A 22,943-nucleotide genomic window follows, 5' to 3' on the forward strand; every position below is an offset into this window, starting at 1 on the left:
AAAATACAAAAAAAGACCAGAAGTTATTTAAGACCTTTTTCTTTTCTACATGTGCAAAAATATAATTCACAATGAAGTGAGAAGCCCAGTTTACTCACAAACAATGTCCTTGGTCAGCACAGGGCATGACGGTTCACTTGGCTCGCCAAATCCAGCTTTGTTCTCAGCTGTGACTCTAAACTCATACTCAACTCCCTCGCTGAGGCCTTGCACCTTAAAGCGCAGGTCAGGGACAGTCCTCTTACTGGCTCTCACCCATCTCATTCCTCTCCTCTCTTTCCTCTCTACACAATATCCACTGATGTCACTTCCACCATCCCGTGCTGGTCTCTTCCATGAAATGGTGACAGCGGTCCTGCTCACGTTATCAATCTGGGGCATTGACGGTGGGCCTGGTGGGCCTGAACAAAGAAAAAAAATGCATTTTGGTCAGTTCGACACTACAGTGAGCAGGGATATCGATGAAAATGTCCTCTCATGATTGTACTGTCCTAGATTTGTTTCACATAAATTGGCAGGAGCTCCAGTCTGTAGACTTCTGAAAGCTTACAGATTCAGAACCAGAGTAACAAATCTAATAAACATCACTGATTTTACAAAAAATGCGATTGAACAACAATCATAAATAAGATAAAGGCAGCCTCCCGCTTGTGGTACTTCAAAACAAATGACTGGTATTGTGCAACACTGAGCTAATCATGATTATCCTGATAACTAAAATTTATTTGGAGTGGCTTTGCAATAATATGATGTATTGTCATAAGTGTATTAATTTATAATAAGTGTATTTAATATAGCTTATCTATAAGATAATATATACAAATGTATGAAGCCATTTAAACTTACTGTAACTGTCAACCATTTTGACTGGACCAGACTGGCTTGGGTCTCCAATGCCGTACTGGTTCACAGCAGACACTCTGAAGATGTACTCATTGCCCTTGATCAGTTTGCTGGCTATGTATCTGCAGTCCATGATGTTTTCTGAAAGCTTGGTCCACTGCAGGCGACTGGTCTCTCTCTTCTCAAGGATGTAGGACTTGATAGCGCAGCCTCCGTCCTCCTCTGGTGGCAGCCAGGTCAGAGTACACTTCTCGGCTGAGACGTTGCTGGCCTCAATGGGGCCTGGAGGTCCTGGCACATCCAAGACCTTGACCTTCACGTGTTCTTCTTTAATGCCAAATGGATTGCTGGCAGTGATGGTGTACTCTCCAGTGTTCTTCCTGCTAGCGTACTTCAGGGACAGAGTAGAGGAGCTGGGTGTGCTGCTAATAGTTACAATGTCGGAGTTTTTGATTTCACGGCCACCCTTAGACCACACAGAAATAGGCGGAGGTTTTCCCATAATCTTGGAGGCGACGACAACAATGGTGTCTCCAGCCCGGACTGATACGCCATCCTTCATGTCAGGGTCAATAGTGATGGATGGGGGTTCTGCACATACGATGGAAGAAAATTGCTTTATAACTATCAACAGACTTCATAATTCATGACAACACAACACTTTTGAGGCGTGATGTCCAGCTTACCATACTCGTCCTTGCAGGTCAGAAGGTCAGTGGACTCTGAGGGGACGCTGACAGCACCAGCTCCATTCTTGGCCCTGATCCTGAATTGATACTGAGATCCCTCAGTCAGATCGGGGACTGTGAAGGCACAGCTCTGAACATTGATGTGATTGGCCTTCATCCAGGTCTTGCCACCAGACTCCAGCTTCTCCACCATGTAGCCAATCAGCTTGTAGCCACCGTCATATTTGGGAGCTGTCCACATCAGAGTGACTGTGTTCCTGGTGACGTTAATCACTTCTGGTTTGCCGGGAGGATCTAACAGAAGACAAAATCAAAAAGTTAAACAGGTAGAAAACAGTAGACATATCTTTAAAAATACTCTCTATATTTTCCATTAAAGAATTTATTGTTGTGATAAAAACGGAAGGGTTGCCAACTCACCAATAGGATCCAAGGCGACCACAGCCTCAGTGGCTCTGCTTGCCTTTCCAAGGCCGGCCACATTCATGGCCATTACTCTGAACTCGTACTCTAGTCCCTCTATCAGGCCTGTGACTCTGCACTCCTTCAGTCTTATAGGAGTCTTAGTGGCCCGTTTCCACATTAGACTGTTCCTCTCCTTAAACTCCACATGATAACCTACACATGAAACAAATTCACTTTGTCGTGATCTTGTTCTCTACATGCTCAAGCACAACTATAAACTCATTTCCATCAAATTCCAGTAATTACCAGTGATTGGGGAGCCACCATTGTCAAGTGGATCAGCCCATGTCAGGATGGCAGACTCATGACGAATGCTCATGATTTCTGGAGCAGCTGGTGCCTCTGGCACGTCTAGAAGAAGCAGAGAAGATGAGAGCATTATGATAGGGAATAAGGAATGGAAATAACCCCACATGATTGATCACATCTGTAGCTAATTGTGAGGGACTCACTGAATGGGTGCTGGGCGATGACCGGGTCGGACCTAAGATACTCTCCAACTCCATATTTGTTCTCGGCAAACACTCTAAACACGTACTCTTCTCCATCATGAAGCCTGATCACTCTCATTGTGGTTTTTTGGAGGGCTGAAGCCACCGTGGCCCACTTGTTGTCTGTGGTCTTCCTCTTCTCTACGATGTAGTTAGACACTTCAGCACCACCATCATCTTTGGGTTCTCCCCACTCGAGAGTGATGCCATCAGCAGTGATCTCGTCAAATGTAATTGGTCCAGTGCAGATGCCTGGTTTGCCGACTACCTTCACTTGTAACTTGCAGTCCTTGGAGCCGGCGTTGTTCTTGACGTTGATGGTGTAGGTGTCGGCATCTCCTCTGTGGCAGTCTCTGATCAGCAGGGTGGTGACACCCTCAGATGTCTCCACACACATTCGACCAGTGTCTCCAACTACTGTTTCACCCTTCTTCCAGGAGGCAATGGGGTAGGGGATTCCAATGAGGGGGACGTTAACACGTTTGGTGCTGCCCTCCTTTACCACGACGCAGCCATCAGGAATATTGCTCAGGTTGCAGTCAGGGAGCACTGAAATGCAATGGAAGTAAATGATCAGAAAACATTTATATTACAACAAAATAATAACAACAAATTATATCCTGGTGATTTCTTACCAAACTGGTCCTTGGCAACAACAGTAAGCTCGGTGGGTGGCCCCTCCCCGGACTCGTTGAGTGCCTTGACATTGAACAAGTACTCCTTGCCTTCAGTCAGCTCACCAATGGTGTGTGAGGTGGTCCTGCCCTTCATGATTTGCCTCCACTTGTCCTGACCTTCACTCTGCTCTAGGATGTAACCAGTAATGAAGCTTCCACCATCACTGAAGGGCTTCTTCCAGCCCAAGGTGATTGAGTTCTTGGTGGTCTTCAGAGCTTTGAAGTCCATCACTGGACCAGGTTGCTCTAAAAATCGACGAGAGTTTGGTTAAGAGTGAACATGTACATACAAGTACAGAGAGTTCAGCATTCAATTTTAACTCAAAACAGTCACATGTCTTTAACTAAAATAAAATAAATAAATAAACCAATAACAAACAGAAGAGGAGTTAGACATTCTAACTTAATAAAGATTAATACCAACAATAAAATAGAGTCAAATAATACCACTTTCAAATGTGGACTATTAAATATAAGGTCTCTCTCCTCAAAATCTGTTTTAATAAATTATCTTATCTCTGACAATTGTATTGATTTATTCTGTGTAACTGAAACTTGGTTACATGAAGAAGAGTACATTAGTCTAAATGAGTCAACTCCACCCACTCATGCTAATACCCATATTCCTAGAAGAAGGAGGAGTAGCAGCCATTTTTAATACAAGATTATTAATCAATCCCAAGCCCAAACCAGGATATTCATCTTATTCTTAATCTATCTCATCCTAGTTGTAAATCACAGAAACCAATTATAATAGTCACAGTTTATCGTCCACCTGCACCTTATTCAGAGTTTCTATCAGAGTTCTCTGAGTTCTTATCTGAGTTGGTGCTTAAAACAGATCAAATCATAATTGTAGGGGATTTCAACATCCATGTAGATGTTGACCGTGATAGTCTTAGCTGCGCATTTAACTCGCTGTTGGAATCAATAGGTTTTATTCAACACGTTAATGAACCAACTCATTGCCTTAATCACACCCTCGACCTTGTTTTAACTTATGGTATTGATATTGATAACTTAAACATAGTTCCTCAAAACCCTCTCCTTACTGATCATTATTTACTCACATTTAACTGTTCAATAATGAACTACAATAACATAAATAAGAAATACTGTCTGATAATAATATTAATACATTCAAAGAGACATTGCAACCTTTATTTAACTCGGTGCCATATGTCAGTGCATCTGAAGGTACCTTTTGTGATTTTACTCCTGCCCCCATATAGATAACCTTGTTAATAGTAGAGCAGCCTCACTGCGTACTACATTAGACTGTGTTGCCCCTCTGAAAAAGAAAGTGGTGAATCAGATGAGACGAGCACCATGGTTTAACTCCAATACTCGTGCTCTTAAACAGACGTTACGTCGATTAGAAAGAAAATGGCGTTCCAGTAACCTAGAGGAACTTCATATAGCCTGGAAAGATGGTTTTGTAGCTTACAAAAAAGCCCTACACAAAGCTAGAGTTGCCTATTATTCTTCTCTAATTGAAGAAAATAAGAATAATCATAGATTTCTTTTCAGCACTGTAGCCAGGCTGACACAGAGCCACAGCTCCACTGAACCATCTATTCCTTTAACACTGAGCAGTGATGACTTTATCAACGTCTTTGTGAATAAAATAACATCAATTAGAGAAAAAATGGATCATCTCCTCCCTCATATTGGGACTGACTCATCTTCTAGCACAAGAGCTTTAGAAGCACCAGGTGCACAGTTAGACAGTTTCTCCACTATAGATCTCCCTGAGTTAACATCATTAGTTTCATCATCTAAGCCATCAACCTGTCAGTTAGATCCTATCCCCACCAAACTGTTTAAAGATGTGTTTCCTTTAATTAACAACTCTATATTAACTCAAATTAATCTATCCTTATTAACTGGATATGTGCCCCTAACGTTTAAAGTAGCAGTTATTAAACCCCTTCTAAAAAAAGCGACCCTTGACCCAGATATTTTAGCTAATTACCGACCTATATCTAATCTTCCCTTTGTCTCTAAAATCTTAGAAAAGGCAGTTGCTAATCCATTATGTGAATATCTGCGCATTAATGGCCTGTTTGAAGATTTTCAGTCAGGTTTTAGATTAAACCATAGCACAGAAACAGCACTAGTTAAAGTTAGTAATGATCTTCTCTTGGCGTCAGATAATGGTCTAGTTTCTTTACTTGTCCTGTTAGATCTTAGTGCTGCATTTGACACCATTGATCAAGATATTCTACTGCAGAGATTGGAGCAGACTCTTGGTATCACAGGTGCTGCCCTCTGCTGGTTTAAATCATACTTATCTGATAGATTCCAGGCCCCACCTCTCCACTGTCCCCCATTTTTCCTTTCACCCCAACCGGTCGAGGCAGATGACCGCACATCTCTGAGCCTGGTTCTGTCAGAGATTTCTTCCTGTTAAGAGGGAGTTTTTTCTCTCCACTGATGCCTAGTGTTTGCTTATTGTGTGAACTGTTGGGGTTCTCTGCTCTCCTTGATGTTGTCTATGTACAGTGCCTTGAGATAATGTATGTTATGATTTGGCGCTATACAAATAAAATTGAATTGAATTGAATTGAATTGAATTGAATTAAAATGTCCACTTTAGATTTGGAGCCCGGAGGCAAGATTTTTGAGAACTCACGATTACCACCTCATCCACCGCTCCAATGGAGTTATCCAGTTCTGACTCTGTTTCAGCTTGTTTGACGTGTTTTTTGTGGGTGAAAGCTACTGTGGTACTTTGTTATAAACATGACTGTATCTGCTGCAGTTTAAAAACAAAACTGAAGTAAGCAACATAACAAAAAAAAAAACTTATAGCCACCTGAGGCTCTGACACTGCCGGGGGTCTCACAGCCTTCTCCTATGCCATATGCATTTTCTGCCAGGACTCGGAAACAGTAGGCCTGTCCCGCCTCCAGGTTGGTGATCCTGAAGGAGGTCTTGTGGCACTTGGTCGACACGCAGGTCCAGGCCTTCCTCTCTGCCAGATGTTTCTCGACGATGTAGTTCTTCACTAGGCTGCCACCGTCGATCAGCGGTGGCTCCCAGGTGATCCAGGCGTGGCTCTTTGAAGTCTCCTTCACGATGAGGTTCACAGGTGGTCCAGGAGTATCTGAGGCGGAGGACAAGAAGACTCTTCAACTCAGGTAACACATAGCAAATTAAAAGAACGAGGAAGAAAACATTAACTGTTGTTTAGAGTGTATTTTATGTTTAATGTTCTTAAGAAGATCTGAAATGCATTGAAAGACCACTCAGTGGACTATGAACTCCTCATCCATTCCTGACATTCTTACCAAGGACCTTGACCACAATTGTGTAGCTCTTGGTGCCGCTGCTGTTCTCCAGTGTCAGGACATATTTGCCAGCATCGTATCTGTTAACGCCCTCGATCATCAACAGCGTGTCCCAGTCTGATGTCTTGATCAGAAGACCCTGCCTCTCCTTCAGGTTAGCGTCAACCTTCGACCACGTCACCTTTGGTGGCGGGCGTCCTCTCAGTGGGACATAGAGCCTCATGGTGACACCAGCACGAAGAACCAGAGTCTTCCTCAGGTCAGCGTCCAGCTCAGCTTCAGGAGCGACTGGTGTACAGACAGAAAATCACTTATTAACACATTAATGTTAATTTAGTGGTGGGTGATGTGGCTACAAAGGTGTTCATGATAGAAAGTATTGAATAACTTGATATTCATAATTATCACAATAAATGTCAGATAATTAAGATTAGCAAAGATAAACAAAACCTGAGACACCTGTAACTAGTCCAGTATTATTTCAAATAATATACATTTTAAATAAGAATTTCATGAAAATAAATTAATGTTAAAGTTAAAACTCTTGATTAATATTTGATTTAAGAAACATACTCAGGATTTCCTTGGGCATGTGGTTTTCAGGGACTTCACTTGGCTCACTGTAGCCTATCTTGTTGACGGCATAGACTCTGAACTGGTACTCAGTGTCTTCCATCAGACCAGTCATCAGGAATTTAGTGGCCTGGAGCTTTTTAGGGACGTTGCATTTGGTCCAGTTCTCAGAGTCCGCTCGCTTGCATTCCACCAAGTAGCCAATGATTTCACAGCCACCGTCATATGCAGGTTTGGTCCACCTAAGGCTGATGGAGCTCTTAGTGGAGTCTACTACCTTGGGGAAGGCAGGTGGTCCGGGAGGATCTGGAGAATTATAACACCACATTTTGTTATTTGTAATTTGATAAATTAAAAGTTCTTGTTTTTGTTTATTCGACTAAAATGTCTGGATACTCACAGACAGGATCGACAGCCAGTGCAGCGTTGGATGCATCGCTAGGTTTGCCCAAACCGGCCTTGTTAAGAGCGATAACTCTGAACTCATACTCAGAGCCCTCTGTCAGCTGAAGAGCCTTGATGGTCCTGTCAATGACCGGCCGGCGGTTGACCTTAGCCCAGGTCAGTTCAGTGGCCTCACGTTTCTCCACCATGTAGCCCAGGATAGGAGACCTGCCGTCATTAGCTGGAGCCTTCCAGCTAACTGTCATGGAGTTTTTGGTGATGTTAGTGATGACTGGTGGCTCACAGGGTCCAGGAACATCTAAGGAAAAATAACAGGTCACAACAACATCCCATTATATCACAAGTACAGTTAAAAATGTCCCAGTGTAGTGGACAGTAAAGGCCTCTGACATACCATATGGATTCTTGACCATGACGGAATCAGTCATGCCCGCGTCTCCCACACCGTACTGGTTCTCAGCACTGACTCTGAACTGGTACTCATGTCCTTCAATGAGTTTCTCCACTGAGCAGTCAGAGAGGTGTCCGCTGATATTGGCGGTGACCAGTGCCCAATTGGGTCTGCTGGTCTCACGCTTCTCAATGATGTAATTAGTGATCTCAGAGCCACCATCTGCAAGTGGGGGCTCCCATCGCAGCTTCACACGGTCGGCAAACACTTTGGTAATTTTCACAGTGTGAGGAGGTCCTGGTTTGTCTGCAGCAGACACAGAGAGAGATTAGACTACACACTATTTTGGCTTAGAAAAAAAAACCGACCTGAAATGTAACTTACCAAGCACTTTGACCTTGATGGTGGCATACTTGCTGCCATTGACATTCTCGGCAGTGATAGTGTAGTCTCCAGATTCCTTTCTAGTTACAGAGTAGAGCTCCAGCAGGTGGGTGTGTTTCCTCTGGGTCATCTTCATTCCCTCAGTCAGGAGCAGTGGCACGCCATCTCTCTTCCAACTCACCTTGGGCAGTGGCTTTCCAAACACCACAGCTTCAAGGGTGACGTTTTCTCCAGCCTTCACCACAATCAGGCTCTTCATATCAACACCCAGGTCCACGCGAGGAGCAACTACTCAACAGAAGAGAGAATAATCATTACTTGTCTAAAATGTATTCATCATATCCCAGTTTTTGCTTGTGCTGTATAGTTTTACCATTTTCCGCGATGATGTTGATGGGGTCGGACGGCTCTGATGGTTGGCTGATGTTAATGGCTGTTTTGGCGATGACTCTAAACTGGTAAACCTGGAACTCCTCCAGGCCACTCACCACGTAGTTCTCCGCCTGGATGTCTATACAGTTGGCATTACAGCGAATCCACTTGTCCTCCGGGACTTTTGTGTATTCCATGTAGTAGCCGATGAGTTTGCTGCCACCATCGTGCTTTGGTTGGGTCCAGACCAAAGACACTGAGTGCTTGGTCACATCCATGGGTTCAGGTTTACCTGGTTGGTCTAGATTATGAAAAAGGGTTCATAGACTCAGTTACACATACACACACACATCTGTACGAGGAAGAATGAGGCTCAGATTGAATCAAAAATGTGTGAGTGTCACAAATCTGTACCAATAAAAAATGAATATCCAGACTGTCATAATTAAGTCATTAAAATTATAACAATAACAATGTGAACAAAGATTCTTGGAATTTGAGTTTGTCACACTCCCTTGAATAACTTTTTCTAACAAAACAATTCTGTTGAAATCAATCGAATGACATTTTCATACCAACAGCAGTCCTGGCAGTGATGAAGTCAGTCTGCTTGGAAGGTCTTCCTTGTCCAGCTATGTTGAGCGCCGACACCCTGAACGTGTATTCCAGGCCCTCGATCAGGTTGGTGCAGATGTGGTGGGTGGCTTTGACTAACTGGTCATCGGCCATCGACCACAGAAGGCTGTTCCTCTCCTTCTTTTCAATGCAATATCCAGTAACGGGGCTGCCACCATCACTGCTGGGATGCTCCCAAGACAGGGCGACAAATTCCTTGTTGACCTTGTTGATCTGCAGATTTCTGGGCTCAGTGGGAGGATCTACCACAAAAAACAACAGTCAGTACAAGGTGTTACATTTATATTATCAATAATGTAGCCAATAAAGTTAAGTTTGTTTCAGGCTCACCGAATGGATATCTGGCGATCATCCTCTCAGAGTAGATGGGTTCAGAGACACCAAACCTATTCTCTGCGCGGACTCTGAAACTATACTCTTTGCCAGTTATCAGTTTGGTCATTCTGAAGCAGGTTTTGGTGCAGGATGAGGACACAGTGATCCAGTCGCCCTGGCTGATGTCACACTTCTCTACAATGTAGCCAGTGATATTGCTGCCACCGTCCTCTTGTGGGGAGTTCCATAGCAGGGTGCAGGAATCAATGTCCTGTTCTGTGATCTGCAGAGGAGCTTCAGGGGGTCCAGGAATGTCTGGAGAGACACAAAGTTCAATGATGACAACAAAAGTGTGCGCAAACACACACACACACACACTGTGAATTGTCAACAACATTCAGCTCCAACAGAGTTCAAACTGACCCATGACGGTGACTTTCAGGATGTGGTTGACCTTGGCAGTGCTATTCTCAGCTGACAGACTATAGTAGCCGCTGTCGTTCCTCCTCACGTTCTTGATGATCAGTGTGCAGGTCGTCAGTGTCTTTACAAGGGACAGTCGGTCAGAGGTCAGCACGTCCTCATTGCCCTGCTTCCACTTGCAGATGGGTGCAGGTTTACCAGCCACGATGGCCTCAATCACCATCTTGGATCCAGCTCTGACTGTCACAGTGTCGGGCAAGATTATCTTAGGAGCCACTGGAGGAAGAAAAAAACAGGATTTCAAATTATGTTTGCCTTTCTGAATTTAAAGTTAAAAATTGCAATAGATTTTGAGTTTAAATATTATATTAGAATTTTATCTGTCTACTCACTGAGCTGCTCCTTGACCTCGAACACGCCCTCGGCCTCTCGGGCCAGGCTTACCCCCACTGAGTTCCTGGCTGCCACTCTGAACCTGTACTTCTTTCCTTCTTTAAGACCAACCACAACAATGGTCAGGTCTTTTACCACAGAGTATGGCGTCCACTTGCCTTCAGGTGCCCCTTCCTCTTGGTAGTCTACCAAATAACCATTGATCTTGGCTCCTCCGTCTCTGAGAGGTTTTAGCCAACCAACTGTAGCACTGTTCTTGGAGATCTCTAGCACGTCCACCTTCTTCGGAGGGTCTGGCTCACCTGGGTGCAACACGGCAGGTGTTAAGAGGTGCAGAGACAGAGGAACATTGGGTTGATATATTGAATCTTATTTCTATTGTGTGATACTCACTGATAGGATCAACAGCCAGGTAGGACCTGGGTGAGTCCTGAGGAGCGCCAAGGCCGTACTTGTTGCAGGCCATGACTCTGAAGTAGTATTCTACGCCAGGTGTCATGTTGGTGATCTTGAAGCTTGTTTTCTTCAGTTCCTCTGTGCACTTGGACCAGGTCTTCCTATCTACTTCCCGTTTCTCCACAGTGTAGGTAAGAATGGGGCTGCCTCCATCATTTTCTGGAGGCAACCAGGACAGTTGAGCTGTTGTCTTTGTGACGTTAGCTGCGTCCAGTTCTCCGACGGGACCAGGAGTGTCTGCAAAGGACCAGTGCAAGTCACTTTGATTGCACACTTTTTAATGGTGAGCAATTGAGTTAGACAGTAGACAGAGGACAGATTAAATTTCTTACCAAGAACTTTGACACGGACATAGACAGCTTTTTCTCCGGCTGAGTTGGACAGAGTCAATGAGTATCTCCCAGAATCCTCTCTGGTGCTCTCAGGAATGACCAAGAAGGACATGCTGTCAACCTGGTCAACATGGCCTCGGCGGATCACATTGTCCACACCTACACGCTTCCAGGTGACCGTGGGGGTGGGCCTTCCTCTGATCACAGCAAAAAGCCTAATTGGACAGCCGGCTCTGACAGCCAGGCCTTTCCTTAGACTAGCATCCAGCTCAATCTCTGGTGCCTCTATTGTCATGGAAACAATATCAGCAATGTTATATGTGTATTTTTTGGTCACATTAGACAAACGTATTTGCAAATGAAATGAAATGCAAAGTATCTTAATTTTTACCGAGAATCTCCTTGGGGTAGACAGCCTCCTTCAAATAGGCGTGGCGTCCCCAACCCACTTGGTTTTGGGCAGACACCTTGAACTCGTACTCCTGCTTTTCATCCAACTGGCCAATGGTAAACTCTTTCAGCACAAGTGGTCCACGAGTGTCGATATCCTTCCAGCCCTCTGTGGGCTTTTCAGGGTCAGCCTCACATTTCAGCCTCATGGCCAGGCTGTAGCCAATTATGGGGGCACCACCGTCATACACAGGCTTAGACCAAGAGAGTGTAATTGAGGTCTTGGTGCTGTCAGACACCTTCAGTCCAGCAGGAGGGCCAGGGGGCTCTGCAAGGAGAGATGAGGAGAAGACACATTTTTAGAATCTTGTATATTCCATGTTATCTGGCCTACATCTGAACAAAGTATAAAAGAGGTTACAACTGCTAACTCACCAATTGGATCTTTGGCTGCAACAGGTCTGCAGGGTTTGCTGGGATCCCCCAGACCCACCTCGTTTTCAGCCTTCACCCTGAACTGGTACTCATGGTTTGGAATCAGGTTGGTAACTTTCATACGTCTCTCAGAGATGGGGCTCTTGGTACATGGCACCCAGCGCACTGCCCTCTTCTCTTTCCTCTCCAGGATGTAACCAGTGATGGACTTTCCTCCATCATTCTCAGGAGGAGCCCAGACCACTGTCATCTCATCTTTACTCACCTGCATCACAAATGTATCATCAGCATGACTCACAGAGGAACTTTCTCATGATTGGGGAATCTATAAAGAAGGATGACTTTTTCTTACCTTGGTGACCTCTGGAGCCTCAGGAGGACCAGGTCTGTTAAACTGAGTCTTGACAGTGACAGACTTGCTCTCCATGGGGGGGCCAGTTCCCATCTTGTTCTCAGCCCTTACTCTGAAGATGTACTCATTACCCTCCACTAGACGGGAGATGTTGCAATAGGGTGTATAAACACAGTCGGAGTATGTGGACCAGACCATCCTCCTGGTCTCGCATTTCTCTAGGATGTAGCTGTCTACCTCGCAACCACCTTCATCATCTGGAGCATCCCACACCACTCTGCACTTGTCAGCTCCAATGCCTGTAATTCTGAGGTTTCTTACTGGCCCGGGGACATCCAGGACATTAACGTTGGCATATGCTGTGAAGGTGCCAGCACAGTTGGTGGCAGTGATGATATACTTCCCAGTATCACAACGTCTGGACTTAGTCAAAAGGAACTTGGAGTAGTCTGGACCAGTCTCATAGCTGATTCTAGGGTTGTCTCCAATAGCCTTGTCTTTTATCCATTTGACCTCAGGCTGGGGCTTTCCTCTCAGGCCGGCCTCCATCCTGACTGACTCTCCCACCATCACTGTCAGAGTTCCGGCCAACTTCAGGTCAATGACGGGCTTCTGGATGTCCTCCTTCACCAGAATATCAGGAAGGTTCACCCAGCCACTTTCACCTCCTTCATTGACAGTCTGCACCCTGAAGGTATATGTCTGATTCTCTGCACATGAAGCCATGAAGAACGTGTCAGTGAGAGTGCCTTTATTGAGTTTCTCCCACCCGTCAGCATCTTTGGCTTTGAACTCCAAGTTGTAGGAGAGGTTGAGGCTTCCACCATCATAGTCAGGCTTCCTCCATCTCAGATAGACGTAGTTTTTACCAATGTCGGTGGCTTGGAATTTCTCAGGCTCACCAGGCTTCTCGATGGGATCAATGGCCAAGACAGGGGTCTTGGTCTCTACAGTGGGTCCAGATCCTAGCTTGTTCACGGCACTGACACGGAAAAGGTATTCATGGCCCTCCATCCATTTGGCCTTGATCTTACGATTGGTGCAGTTGGAGCTGATCATAGACCACAAGCTAATGCTAGGCTCACGGCACTCCACAATGTAGTTGGTTATCTCAGATCCACCATTGTCATTAGGGGCATCCCAGTTGACCATACATGCATTCTTGGTTGCATAGGTAATATGCAGATTCTGGCAGTGGCTGGGTCTGTCCAGCACATTGACTGTGATGGCGCAGGAGGCCTCGCCACCCTCATTTGAAGCTTTAAGTATGTATTTGCCATGGTCCGCTCTTGTGGCCTCCTTGATCCTCAGGTGGACCACTGGGAAGTTCTGAGTGATGGTGACCCGTTTGTTGTTCTCCAGAACTGTCTCTTCCTTTAACCAAAGCACTTCAGGGTCAGGACGGGCCTTAATGTAACCAGTGATATTGATGTTGTGTCCAACACGCACAGTAACACGATCGCGGCAGCTAGCGTCCATCTCAATCTCTGGAGGGATGAGGATATCTTGTGTAGTTATGGAGTCTGGGACTTCTCTTGACTGTCCATCTCCAATCATGTTTGAGGCATACACTCTGAATCTGTAGGTCACACCCTCCTCCAAACCCTTCACCTTGTAAGCACACTGCTTGATTAAGTCATCCAGGTTCACTTTTTTCCATTCCTCAGTTCCTTCTTTCTTCATTTCCACAGTGTAGCCAAGGATAGGGCTACCTCCGTCTTTAGTGGATTTGATCCACACCAGGTCGGCAGAGTTCTTGCTGTAATCTTTAACTCTGGGGTTCACAGGAGGACTGGGGACAGTGACAGGCCTACAGGGTTTGCAGGGGTCAGAGGTGGGAGAGGGGCCACTGAAGCCAACAATATTCTCTGCAAACACTCTGAACTCATACTCACTGCCCTCAAAAAGACCCAGTACTCTGTACCTCAGGTCCCTGCATGGTATCTTATTAACTCGGATCCATTTACCTCCCTTATGTCTGCGTTCAATGATGTAGCCAGTGATATGGCTGCCACCATCTGATAGTGGCATGGTCCAGCCAACTGTAACAGCATCATCTGAGATGTCAGAGATCTGTGGTTTTCCAGGTGCGCTGGGTGGCATGAAAGAATGCTCAGCGACAGTGGGTTTGCTCTCCAGAGGAGCGCCAATGCCCATCTTGTTCTGAGCACGAATGCGAACCACATACTCCACTCCCCTCTGTAAACGTGGGATCCTGAGCTCAGTGATGAGGCCGACAGAGCTAACACCTCCCCAGCTCTCCTTGTTGGATTCCCTTTTCTCCACAATGTAGTTGGTTACTGGGCTCCCACCATCGTCCTTAGGAGGACGCCACTCAATTGTCATAGAGTCAGGCGTGACCTCCAGGATGTTGGCAGGTCCAATGGGAGCAGCAGGAACATCCAGGACGGTGACATGCAAGGCCACGGTCTTGCTTCCAGCAGGGTTAGAGACAGTGAGCAGGTAGGTGCCAGTGTGGTTCCTTGTGCACTCATTAATGCTAAGCACAGTGGAGAAGCCATCAGTGTCGATCTTGACATTGCCTTTGCTAAAGATCTCCTCTCCTTCAATGCACCACTTGGCAGAGGGAACAGGCATTCCTCTCATAATGGCCGGCAGCCTGATGGTGGTGCCAGCCTTCACAATGATGCCTTCAGTGTACTTAACATCCACCTCCACAAACGGGGGCACTGTGGACAGACAGAGGAGTTCACACTGTTGTTGTTACTCTCTTTATGTTTCAAAACAATGAATAAATAAACTACAGCTCACCAAACAGAGGATTTTTAGAACCAACAAAAAGTAAATCAGCTAGTGTGAAGTAATATATCAAAATGCAAATATGCAATACTTGACAGCTAATGATGTGTTCTATTTGTAATCAAAACTCAAGAGTTTCTCACTCAGTTTCTCCTGGCAGAGGATGGGCACCGTTGTGTCGGGTCTGCTGAGGCCAATGGCGTTCTCGGCCCTGACTCTGAAGCGGTAGGTCTTTCCTTCCTCAAGGCCAGTAACATGAGTTTCAGGGATGCTAACAGTCTTCCACTCATCCCACTCCTTCTCTCCCTCCTCTTGATACTCCACGAGGAAGCCAGTGATTGCACTTCCTCCGTTGCGGTCAGGCCAGTTCCAGACCAAAGACACCTCTGTCTTGTCCACATCAGAGTGGTGCAGGTCTTTGGGAGGTCCAGGAGGGACTGAAACAGATATTTATGTTTGAACTACTGAGCTCTGACATTTCAAATATAGAATAAAATGTTAATCATTGGTTGACAGCATTACTACTCACACAGTGGGTTCATTGCCTTAATGGCCTTTGGTGTCTCCACATATTCACTGCGGCCATACTGGTTCTCAGCAGCCACTCTGAATGTATAGGACGTGCCCTCCATCAGGTGCTTCACCATCATGCTGCGTTTCTTGGATGTGGAGCAGATGGGGATCCACTGGGTGGATGCTGTGTCCTTCTTCTCAACCACAAAATTTGTGATGCGAGTACCGCCACTGTCCTCAGGATCCTTCCAGGACAGGTATGCAGAGTCACTCCTGACGTCAGACACCCGGAGGTGCTGGATGGGACCAGGTTTGTCTAAAGAAAATGCACAAGGTAAGTCACTAAACTGCTGAGTCTGTAGAAGGTTAGACCAAATATTTACTCTGTGTCATTCATACCAAAGACCAACACAGTGCAGATGACTGTCTTGGATCCAACAGAGTTCTCCACGGTCAGCGTGTAGTCTCCACAGTCACCTCTGGTACAGAACCTCATCTCAAGCTTAGTGTCTACATAGTTGGTGTAAATGTCAGCCCTAGTGGGAACATCAGCGTCATTCTTCTTCCAGGTCACCGCGGGGAATGGAACGCCTTTGATAGCAGCCATGAGAGTGATGTGAGTGCCAGCCAGGGCCTTCACCTCTCGGGTCATTGCGGCATCCAGAATCAGATCTGGGGGTTCTGATGAGGTGACGGTGGTGAAGAGGAAGGAACAAAAGAGATGATAATTACATGTTTCTAAGACTGTAGCATCACATTTAATGGACTTAAATTCAAGTTAGGAGGTGATTCATTTGACGCCGAAACAAGAACTTACCAAGTCTCTCCTGCACTTTGATTGGCTCCCTCACATCTGCTGGGTCAGACTCTCCAGCTGCGTTGACAGCCATGACTCTGAAGCGGTACAGAGCACCATCTTCCAGGCCGATCACCTTAAACTTGGTCTCCTGGCAAGAGTCCGGAGTGTGGTTCACCTGAGAAGAGCAGAATGACAAGAACTTAGCGACACAGTTTAATAAAGTGACTTAGAGGCTAGTACAATGCAGGAGATCGCTGCAGTGAGACTATTTGTATTCCGCCCTCCCTTCCTTCACGAGCACCTGTTGATTATTGAATCTGTCTGGGACCTGATCAAGGACGTCTCCATGGCAACCTGCTGTGTTATTGCGATGCGTCCCGCGAACTGAGACATTGATTGTGGGACTAGACAAAGCGAGTCTCCAGGCTTATGCACACATACGCGTTCATGGACACAAACACACATGCACATATGCAACACACCCCTCTAGCCACAACCCCCCCCACCCCACCCCACACCTTCACTGCTTTCACCCCCCAGTGTGACAGGCGGGGTCCGTGCCTGTGGCTTCCTGCCTGCACTGGAACACCTCCATCCCCCTCCCCCGGTGCAAGTTGTACAGTGTGCCTATGCAACAGTGTGCCTATGTTGCTGAGGTTATTTTTTTCTTAGTCCCACACTGTACTCCCCCACAGGAGCATAGTCTGGGAGCTGCTTTTTGTTTTCCTCCTCCCCCTTTCCTCTTGGTTTCTTCCCCTTTCCTCCCCGTCTTTACATTGCCTGGTCATCGTGTCATGTCTGTCTTATTGTGCTGTCTTAATGTGTGTATGGACGGGTTGATTGCTGTAATTTCACTGTACTTTTTCACTGTACTTCAGTATATGTAATGAAGGCCAACTACTACTACTATCAAAGGTCATAGGGCAACTAAAATTAAAAGACTGCCTCACCTTCTGCCACTCCTCCTCTCCAGCCTTCTGGAACTCCAGCAGGTATCCAAAGAGCTTCCCTCTGCCAGTGTCAACAGGTGGCTCCCAGGACAGTGTCACAGAGTCCTTGGTGAAGTCGATGGCTTCAAGGTTCACTGGTGGACTGGGTTTCACTGCAGCACGAAACAGGAAGGTAAGTTTATGAAGATGAAGAAAAAAAGTGACGCGATGTAGTAAGAGGTGTACTTACCTATGGGATCTTTGGCGAAGACTGGTTTGGACGGTGGGCTCGGGTCTCCAGCACCCACCTCATTCTCAGCGCTGACTCTGAACTCATACTCACAGCCTTTCAGCAGCTCCGTAACCCAGTACTCCACCTTCGGGTGGATTCTCTCTGTGTTGCAACGAACCCACCTGGAAGGCGGAAAGTAACAAATGAATAAGCCGAACACCAGCAGCCACAGATAGGCAGGTCTTTACACAAGAAAAATAAATACAATTATTGTCTTTGAACGAAAGACTTTAGAGATTATTTTTCACAAACCAACAGGTCATTTAATAGAATTAGAAAATTGTCCATGCCTTCATCGGGTTTGTAACATGCGCGTCATGTACCTGTTAGCCATCGTCTCCTTCCTCTCCACGATGTAGCCTGTGATGGGTTTTCCTCCATCAGCCGGCGGCTCCCAGCTGATTAGGGCGGAGTCCTGGAACACCTCCTTCACTGTGGGCTGTTTGGGAGCTTCGGGAACCTCTGCGATGAAAACAAACAGCGTAAGACGATGCAGCATGTTTCACCCACACCACATACGGCAGGTTTTGTATTGAGATCTTACTGAAGATGTCTCTGGCCTTCTTCTCTGCAGACAGCAGAGGGTCACTGATGCCATAGATGTTCTGAGCCATGATCCTGACAATGTAATCACGACCCTCAATCAGCTTCGGCACCTGAGGAAACAAAGAACCATCAGACCTGAAGCTTAAGTACTGACTCATTCTTATTTAATATTTGGTCACGTTTCTTTTTACTTTACATTTAAACATTTATCACTCATGTTTATTTCAGGTCATGTTTGGTTTTTAGTTTAGTTTTCAGTTTTGTATTTTGGCCAAAACTAGAGTCATGTTTAGCAGATGACACAAACAGCTCTTTTCTGTGGTGATTGTGAGGAGAAGTGTATGAAAAGAACAATAATGATTAAAAACTGGAAAATGAGTGTGAGCAATCCAGTCTTGTTCCTAGAGAGGGCAGCAGAGCATTCAGAGCAGTTAGCTAAATGAAAACCTGTCATGTGAGAAATGCAAAATGCAAATATGCTTTGTGTATGATCTTCAACTCTTCCCCACGTCTCAGATCTTTTTTGGAAAATGTATGGTGGACTCAAAGTCTCAGGTTCTTTGGAAAGAGACTGGTTCAGCATTGCTTTACTCACCCTGCAGGTCGTCCTGGTGCAGGACGCGTTGACAGGCATCCACAAGTCTCTGTTGGTGTCTCTCTTCTCGATGATGTAGTTGGAGACTGCACAGCCTCCGTCATCCAGAGGAGGTTTCCAGGAGATCACCATGTAGTTCCTGTAGACCTCGTCGAAAACCACAGGGCCCTCTGGTGGCTGAGGACGGTCTGATAGGAGGAAGTGTTCAAACAGATGTCAATCTCTGGGTAAATATTTCAACTCTAAACCACTGCAGACTCAATAAGGACACTCGTTCAAAAGCATCCCTTCTCCTGCCCACGACTGCAGAGACACTCACCAACCACTGTGATGGTGCAGATTCCTGTGCGAGCTCCAGCAGCGTTCTCCACACTGACGCAGTAGCAGCCGCTGTGTTCTCTCTTGGCTCTGCTGATGCTGAGGCTGAGGTGGCGGGCGGTGCTGTGGAGGTTGATCTCCTCATCTGCCTTCAGTTCTTCATCATTCTTCTTCCAGGCAACGACGGGAGCCGGTTTTCCACCATAGCGTCCTGACAGTGTGCAGCTGTCTCCTACCTTCACCATCATCTTGTCCCTGAAGTCCAGGTCCAGAGTTGGAGGCTCTGAGGGATGGAGGGGGACAGATATTTTAGATCAATTTATTTGCAGGTCTTCTTGATAATAAGGCTCTGGTTTTAAAAAGTCTTAGATGATTGATCAGTCTGTCGTGTTGCTTCACTCACGGATCTCATCCTTGCACTGCACCGGTTTAGTTGCGAATGATGCTTTGCCTCGTCCCACCTGGTTGATGGCGGACACCCTGAACTCGTGACTTGAGCCGTCCTTCAGCCCAGTCAGCGTAAACTTCCTGTCCATCAGCTTGGTGTCACTACCTATGCGTGTGAAGGAGTCCCGGCCGACCATGCGGGTCTCAAGGACGAACTCGGTCACCTCAGCGCCTCCATCATACTTGGGCGGCCTCCAGGAGACAGAAATGGTGTCCTTGGTAACAGCAGTGATGATTAAGTCCTCCGGACGCTCTGGGACGGCTGGAAGGGACACAAACATGATGGTAAGAGATATTTCAGCTCACCTTCAGTCACATGACAACGTTGATAGCCTTTGGATTATGGTGTATGACGCACAGATCGGGTTTTGGATGAGAACCATCTTGTCGGTCTGAATGAAAGGTCCCATGCCGATGATGTTCTCGGCTGCAATCCTGAAAAAGTAGCCTTTGCCATCGAGGAGTCCCTGAACCACAGCGTTATTCCTCGTCACCGTGTAGGACACCGAGGTCCAGCCCATGCGGTCAGACTCCCTCTTCTCGATGATGTAGTTGGTGATGGCAGAGCCACCATTGTCCTCAGGTGTGCACCAGGTCAACTTACAGGAGTCATTGGTGAGATTCTCACCAGCAAAGGGAAGGCCAACAGGTCCGGGAACATCTGGAGTGAGAAGGAAGTGACAAGTGGATCAGAAACAGAATTAAGTGAAGCACAGGGAGGTTTCTGGATCAGTGTGTCAACAAAACTCTAGGTGGTATATTACTAATTACTGACACTTCACTGAAGGTACGGCGACCTTCTGGCTGACTCACCCAGGACCTCGACAACGACCCCCTTCCTCCTCTCTCCTCCCTCGTTCTTGGCACACAGTGTGTACATGCCCTGGTGCTGGCGCTTGCAGTTCTTGATGACCAGTGAGTTTGAGATACCCGTGGTCTCCACCACAGCCTCTTTTGGCACCTCAGCGTCGTCTCTGCTCCAGGTGATCTGCGGGGCGGGTTTACCTGACACGTAGGCGATGATGCGGATGGTGCCACCAGCATGGACCACGATCTTCTCCTTCACCGAAGCATCCAGGTCCATCTCAGGTGGAACTGGTTGAGAAAGGGACAGTTAGATCATCAGAATCACTCCCTGTTGTGCTTGCACAGGTGAGTATCTCATCAGTCTTACTCGTTCTGTCCTTGAGCTCGATCAGCTCCGTCACCAGCCCTGGTTCTCCCACACCAGCGACGTTCACAGCTCGGACTCTAAAGAGGTACAGACCACCTTCTTTCAGGCCGGTCAGCACAAACCTGGTTCCTCTGATCTCTGTGTCCTTTGCCTGGAGACATGTGACAAATTTTTACTACAACTGAAACTTGAACCAACACCAAATGAAACTCTGAGACTGTGGGTGGAGCCTGTTATGGTAATGCTATTTCTTTTTTTTTACCTTGCTCCAGCCCTCATCACTCTCAGGCTCCTTCTCTTCCTCAGCACCACTAAGCAGTAGTTTCCTCTTAGCTTTCTTCTCCTCCTCCTCCTTGTTCACCTCCTTTAACTCCAAAATGTAGCCTGTGACCTTTGACCCACCATCCACCACAGGAGGGATCCACTCAAGGTCTACCGTTGATTTCGTCCAGTCCGTCACCTTTGGAGTGGGTGGTCCCGGGGGCTCTGCACACACACACAGAGAGATTTGTTTAGTCACTGTGACATCTTTATACTGAGAGGGTGGAGCCAAAAATGTGTGATCTGAACTTTGAATTCTTAAACATCTAAACAGGCAAATGAGTTCACTGTAACATGGTATAAACATGTCTTACTGATGGGGTCTCTGCAGAGAACGGGGTCAGAGGGCATGCTCGGCAGACCGCAGCCGGCGGCGTTGACAGCGATGATCCTGAACTGGTACATGGCGCCTTCCAGCAGTCCGGTGACATACCAGTTGTTGCCCAGTGGCAGTGCTCGAATGGGGTCGCGTGTCACACGGGCCCAGCGCTTGGCAGTGGTCTCCTTCCTCTCAACAAAGTAGCCTGTGATGGGGGAGCCGCCGTCATACTTGGGCTCTTCCCAATTGACACCCATCGACTCCAGACAGACATCGGTGATGGTCGGTTTGTCACACTGACCCGGAACAGCTGTGAGAGGACAAGACTGTCAATATCCAATAATAATCAACATTTATCAATAAAACAATCAAATGTCGTCAGGAGTCACTTGTAGTTAAGTTCAATTTAACTGAATGACTGACAACTTTCACAGACATTGAGAATGGATTCCCTTCAAAGATTGTGGGAATATATGAGGATGTGATCATCAGATTAAATCCTAAAGAAGACTATGTACTGGATGACTGAGAACCTTCCTAGGAAAACAAATTAAACAATCTAATGTTTGATGATGGGACTGAACTCACTGAAAAGGTTTCTGGCCTTCTCCGGCTCACTGTCGAGGGGAGGCCCAACGCCAAACTTGTTCTGGGCCTTGATTCTGAACTCGTACTCATGGTTCTCTGTCAGACGAGTCACCACGTAGGCACACTCTTTGGGGTCACTGGATACATGGACCCAGGACTTCCTGTTATCCTCACGCTTCTCCACCACATAGTTGGTAATCTTGGATCCTCCATCATCTGTGGGAGGGAGCCAGGCCAGACCGATCCTCTCCGCAAACACCTCAGTGAATTTGACTGGTCCAACAGGGGTGCTGGGGGGTCCTGCAGGGAGTGGAGATCAGTGTGTTATACATTCAGTATACTCATCTGTGAATGAGGGGTGGGGCCTACATTATAACTGCAACAGCAAGTTGAGAAAAGAAGCTCTTTTTAACATAAATGTTTGAGTTTCTCACCCAGCACGGCGAGCTTGATGTCCTTGGTGACGGTGCCCAGACTGTTGCTGGCTGTCAGGCTGTAGATGGCGCTGTCTTTCCTGTTGGCCTGCTGAATCAGCAGCGTGCACTTGTCGTGGGTCACAAGTTTGTTCATGTGTTGATCGTACTGGACAGCAGTCTTCTCTTCTGGTTTGGCCAGACTGGCCTTCTTCCAGATGAGTGAGGGGAACGGGCAGCCGCTCACCTTTGCCACGATGCTGACATCAGAGTCCTCCTCACCTTCCATGGCCTCACGCAGCTCGATGGTGGGAGCAACTGAAGGAAAAAGAGATGATTTATGAAAAAGTATCTCGGTTTTCTGATCAGAAAATGTACAGTTGTCCTGGGATAAGGTCACACAGTGGTCAGCTGAAATGCCTGACACTCACATGTCTGATCCTTAATGAACATGGGTCCAACGGTAGCAGAGGGTCGGCCGGGACCAGCAGCGTTCACTGCTTTAACCCTGAACTCGTACTCTCCTCCCTGCAGGTGGAAACAGTTAAAATCAGTGTGAACAAATCGTCTAGAACCTAAATCAGATTCAGATTCAGCAGGAGAATCAGAACTCA

The 22,943-nt window shown here is 46.6% G+C and overlaps 1 protein-coding gene across 1 annotated transcript in view; it reads right to left on the minus strand.

Moving 5' to 3' along the window:
- The window catches only part of ttn.2 (titin, tandem duplicate 2), a 174,516-nt gene that overhangs the window by 45,834 nt on the left and 105,739 nt on the right, over window positions 1–22,943 (minus strand). The window contains exons 168-209 of the mRNA XM_044053428.1: window positions 22,761–22,857; window positions 22,351–22,647; window positions 21,917–22,216; window positions 21,324–21,638; window positions 20,951–21,174; window positions 20,689–20,839; window positions 20,328–20,609; window positions 19,873–20,175; window positions 19,471–19,776; window positions 19,069–19,350; window positions 18,750–18,937; window positions 18,153–18,264; window positions 17,932–18,070; window positions 17,567–17,730; window positions 17,338–17,489; window positions 16,406–16,562; window positions 15,988–16,269; window positions 15,605–15,904; window positions 15,219–15,512; window positions 12,316–15,005; window positions 11,964–12,228; window positions 11,530–11,856; window positions 11,139–11,423; window positions 10,744–11,043; window positions 10,350–10,652; window positions 9,958–10,233; window positions 9,550–9,849; window positions 9,159–9,461; window positions 8,585–8,884; window positions 8,212–8,499; window positions 7,831–8,133; window positions 7,432–7,734; window positions 7,032–7,337; window positions 6,459–6,746; window positions 5,984–6,274; window positions 3,124–3,411; window positions 2,450–3,037; window positions 2,244–2,348; window positions 1,953–2,150; window positions 1,530–1,826; window positions 847–1,434; window positions 99–401 (exon numbers count right to left, since the gene is read on the minus strand). Coding sequence (XP_043909363.1) covers window positions 99–401; window positions 847–1,434; window positions 1,530–1,826; window positions 1,953–2,150; window positions 2,244–2,348; window positions 2,450–3,037; window positions 3,124–3,411; window positions 5,984–6,274; window positions 6,459–6,746; window positions 7,032–7,337; window positions 7,432–7,734; window positions 7,831–8,133; window positions 8,212–8,499; window positions 8,585–8,884; window positions 9,159–9,461; window positions 9,550–9,849; window positions 9,958–10,233; window positions 10,350–10,652; window positions 10,744–11,043; window positions 11,139–11,423; window positions 11,530–11,856; window positions 11,964–12,228; window positions 12,316–15,005; window positions 15,219–15,512; window positions 15,605–15,904; window positions 15,988–16,269; window positions 16,406–16,562; window positions 17,338–17,489; window positions 17,567–17,730; window positions 17,932–18,070; window positions 18,153–18,264; window positions 18,750–18,937; window positions 19,069–19,350; window positions 19,471–19,776; window positions 19,873–20,175; window positions 20,328–20,609; window positions 20,689–20,839; window positions 20,951–21,174; window positions 21,324–21,638; window positions 21,917–22,216; window positions 22,351–22,647; window positions 22,761–22,857 — 13,840 coding nt within the window. The remainder of the gene's footprint in view (window positions 1–98; window positions 402–846; window positions 1,435–1,529; window positions 1,827–1,952; window positions 2,151–2,243; window positions 2,349–2,449; window positions 3,038–3,123; window positions 3,412–5,983; window positions 6,275–6,458; window positions 6,747–7,031; window positions 7,338–7,431; window positions 7,735–7,830; window positions 8,134–8,211; window positions 8,500–8,584; window positions 8,885–9,158; window positions 9,462–9,549; window positions 9,850–9,957; window positions 10,234–10,349; window positions 10,653–10,743; window positions 11,044–11,138; window positions 11,424–11,529; window positions 11,857–11,963; window positions 12,229–12,315; window positions 15,006–15,218; window positions 15,513–15,604; window positions 15,905–15,987; window positions 16,270–16,405; window positions 16,563–17,337; window positions 17,490–17,566; window positions 17,731–17,931; window positions 18,071–18,152; window positions 18,265–18,749; window positions 18,938–19,068; window positions 19,351–19,470; window positions 19,777–19,872; window positions 20,176–20,327; window positions 20,610–20,688; window positions 20,840–20,950; window positions 21,175–21,323; window positions 21,639–21,916; window positions 22,217–22,350; window positions 22,648–22,760; window positions 22,858–22,943) is intronic.

Source organism: Solea senegalensis, linkage group LG2, assembly GCF_019176455.1.
Source record: "Solea senegalensis isolate Sse05_10M linkage group LG2, IFAPA_SoseM_1, whole genome shotgun sequence".
Classification (NCBI taxonomy): domain Eukaryota; kingdom Metazoa; phylum Chordata; class Actinopteri; order Pleuronectiformes; family Soleidae; genus Solea; species Solea senegalensis.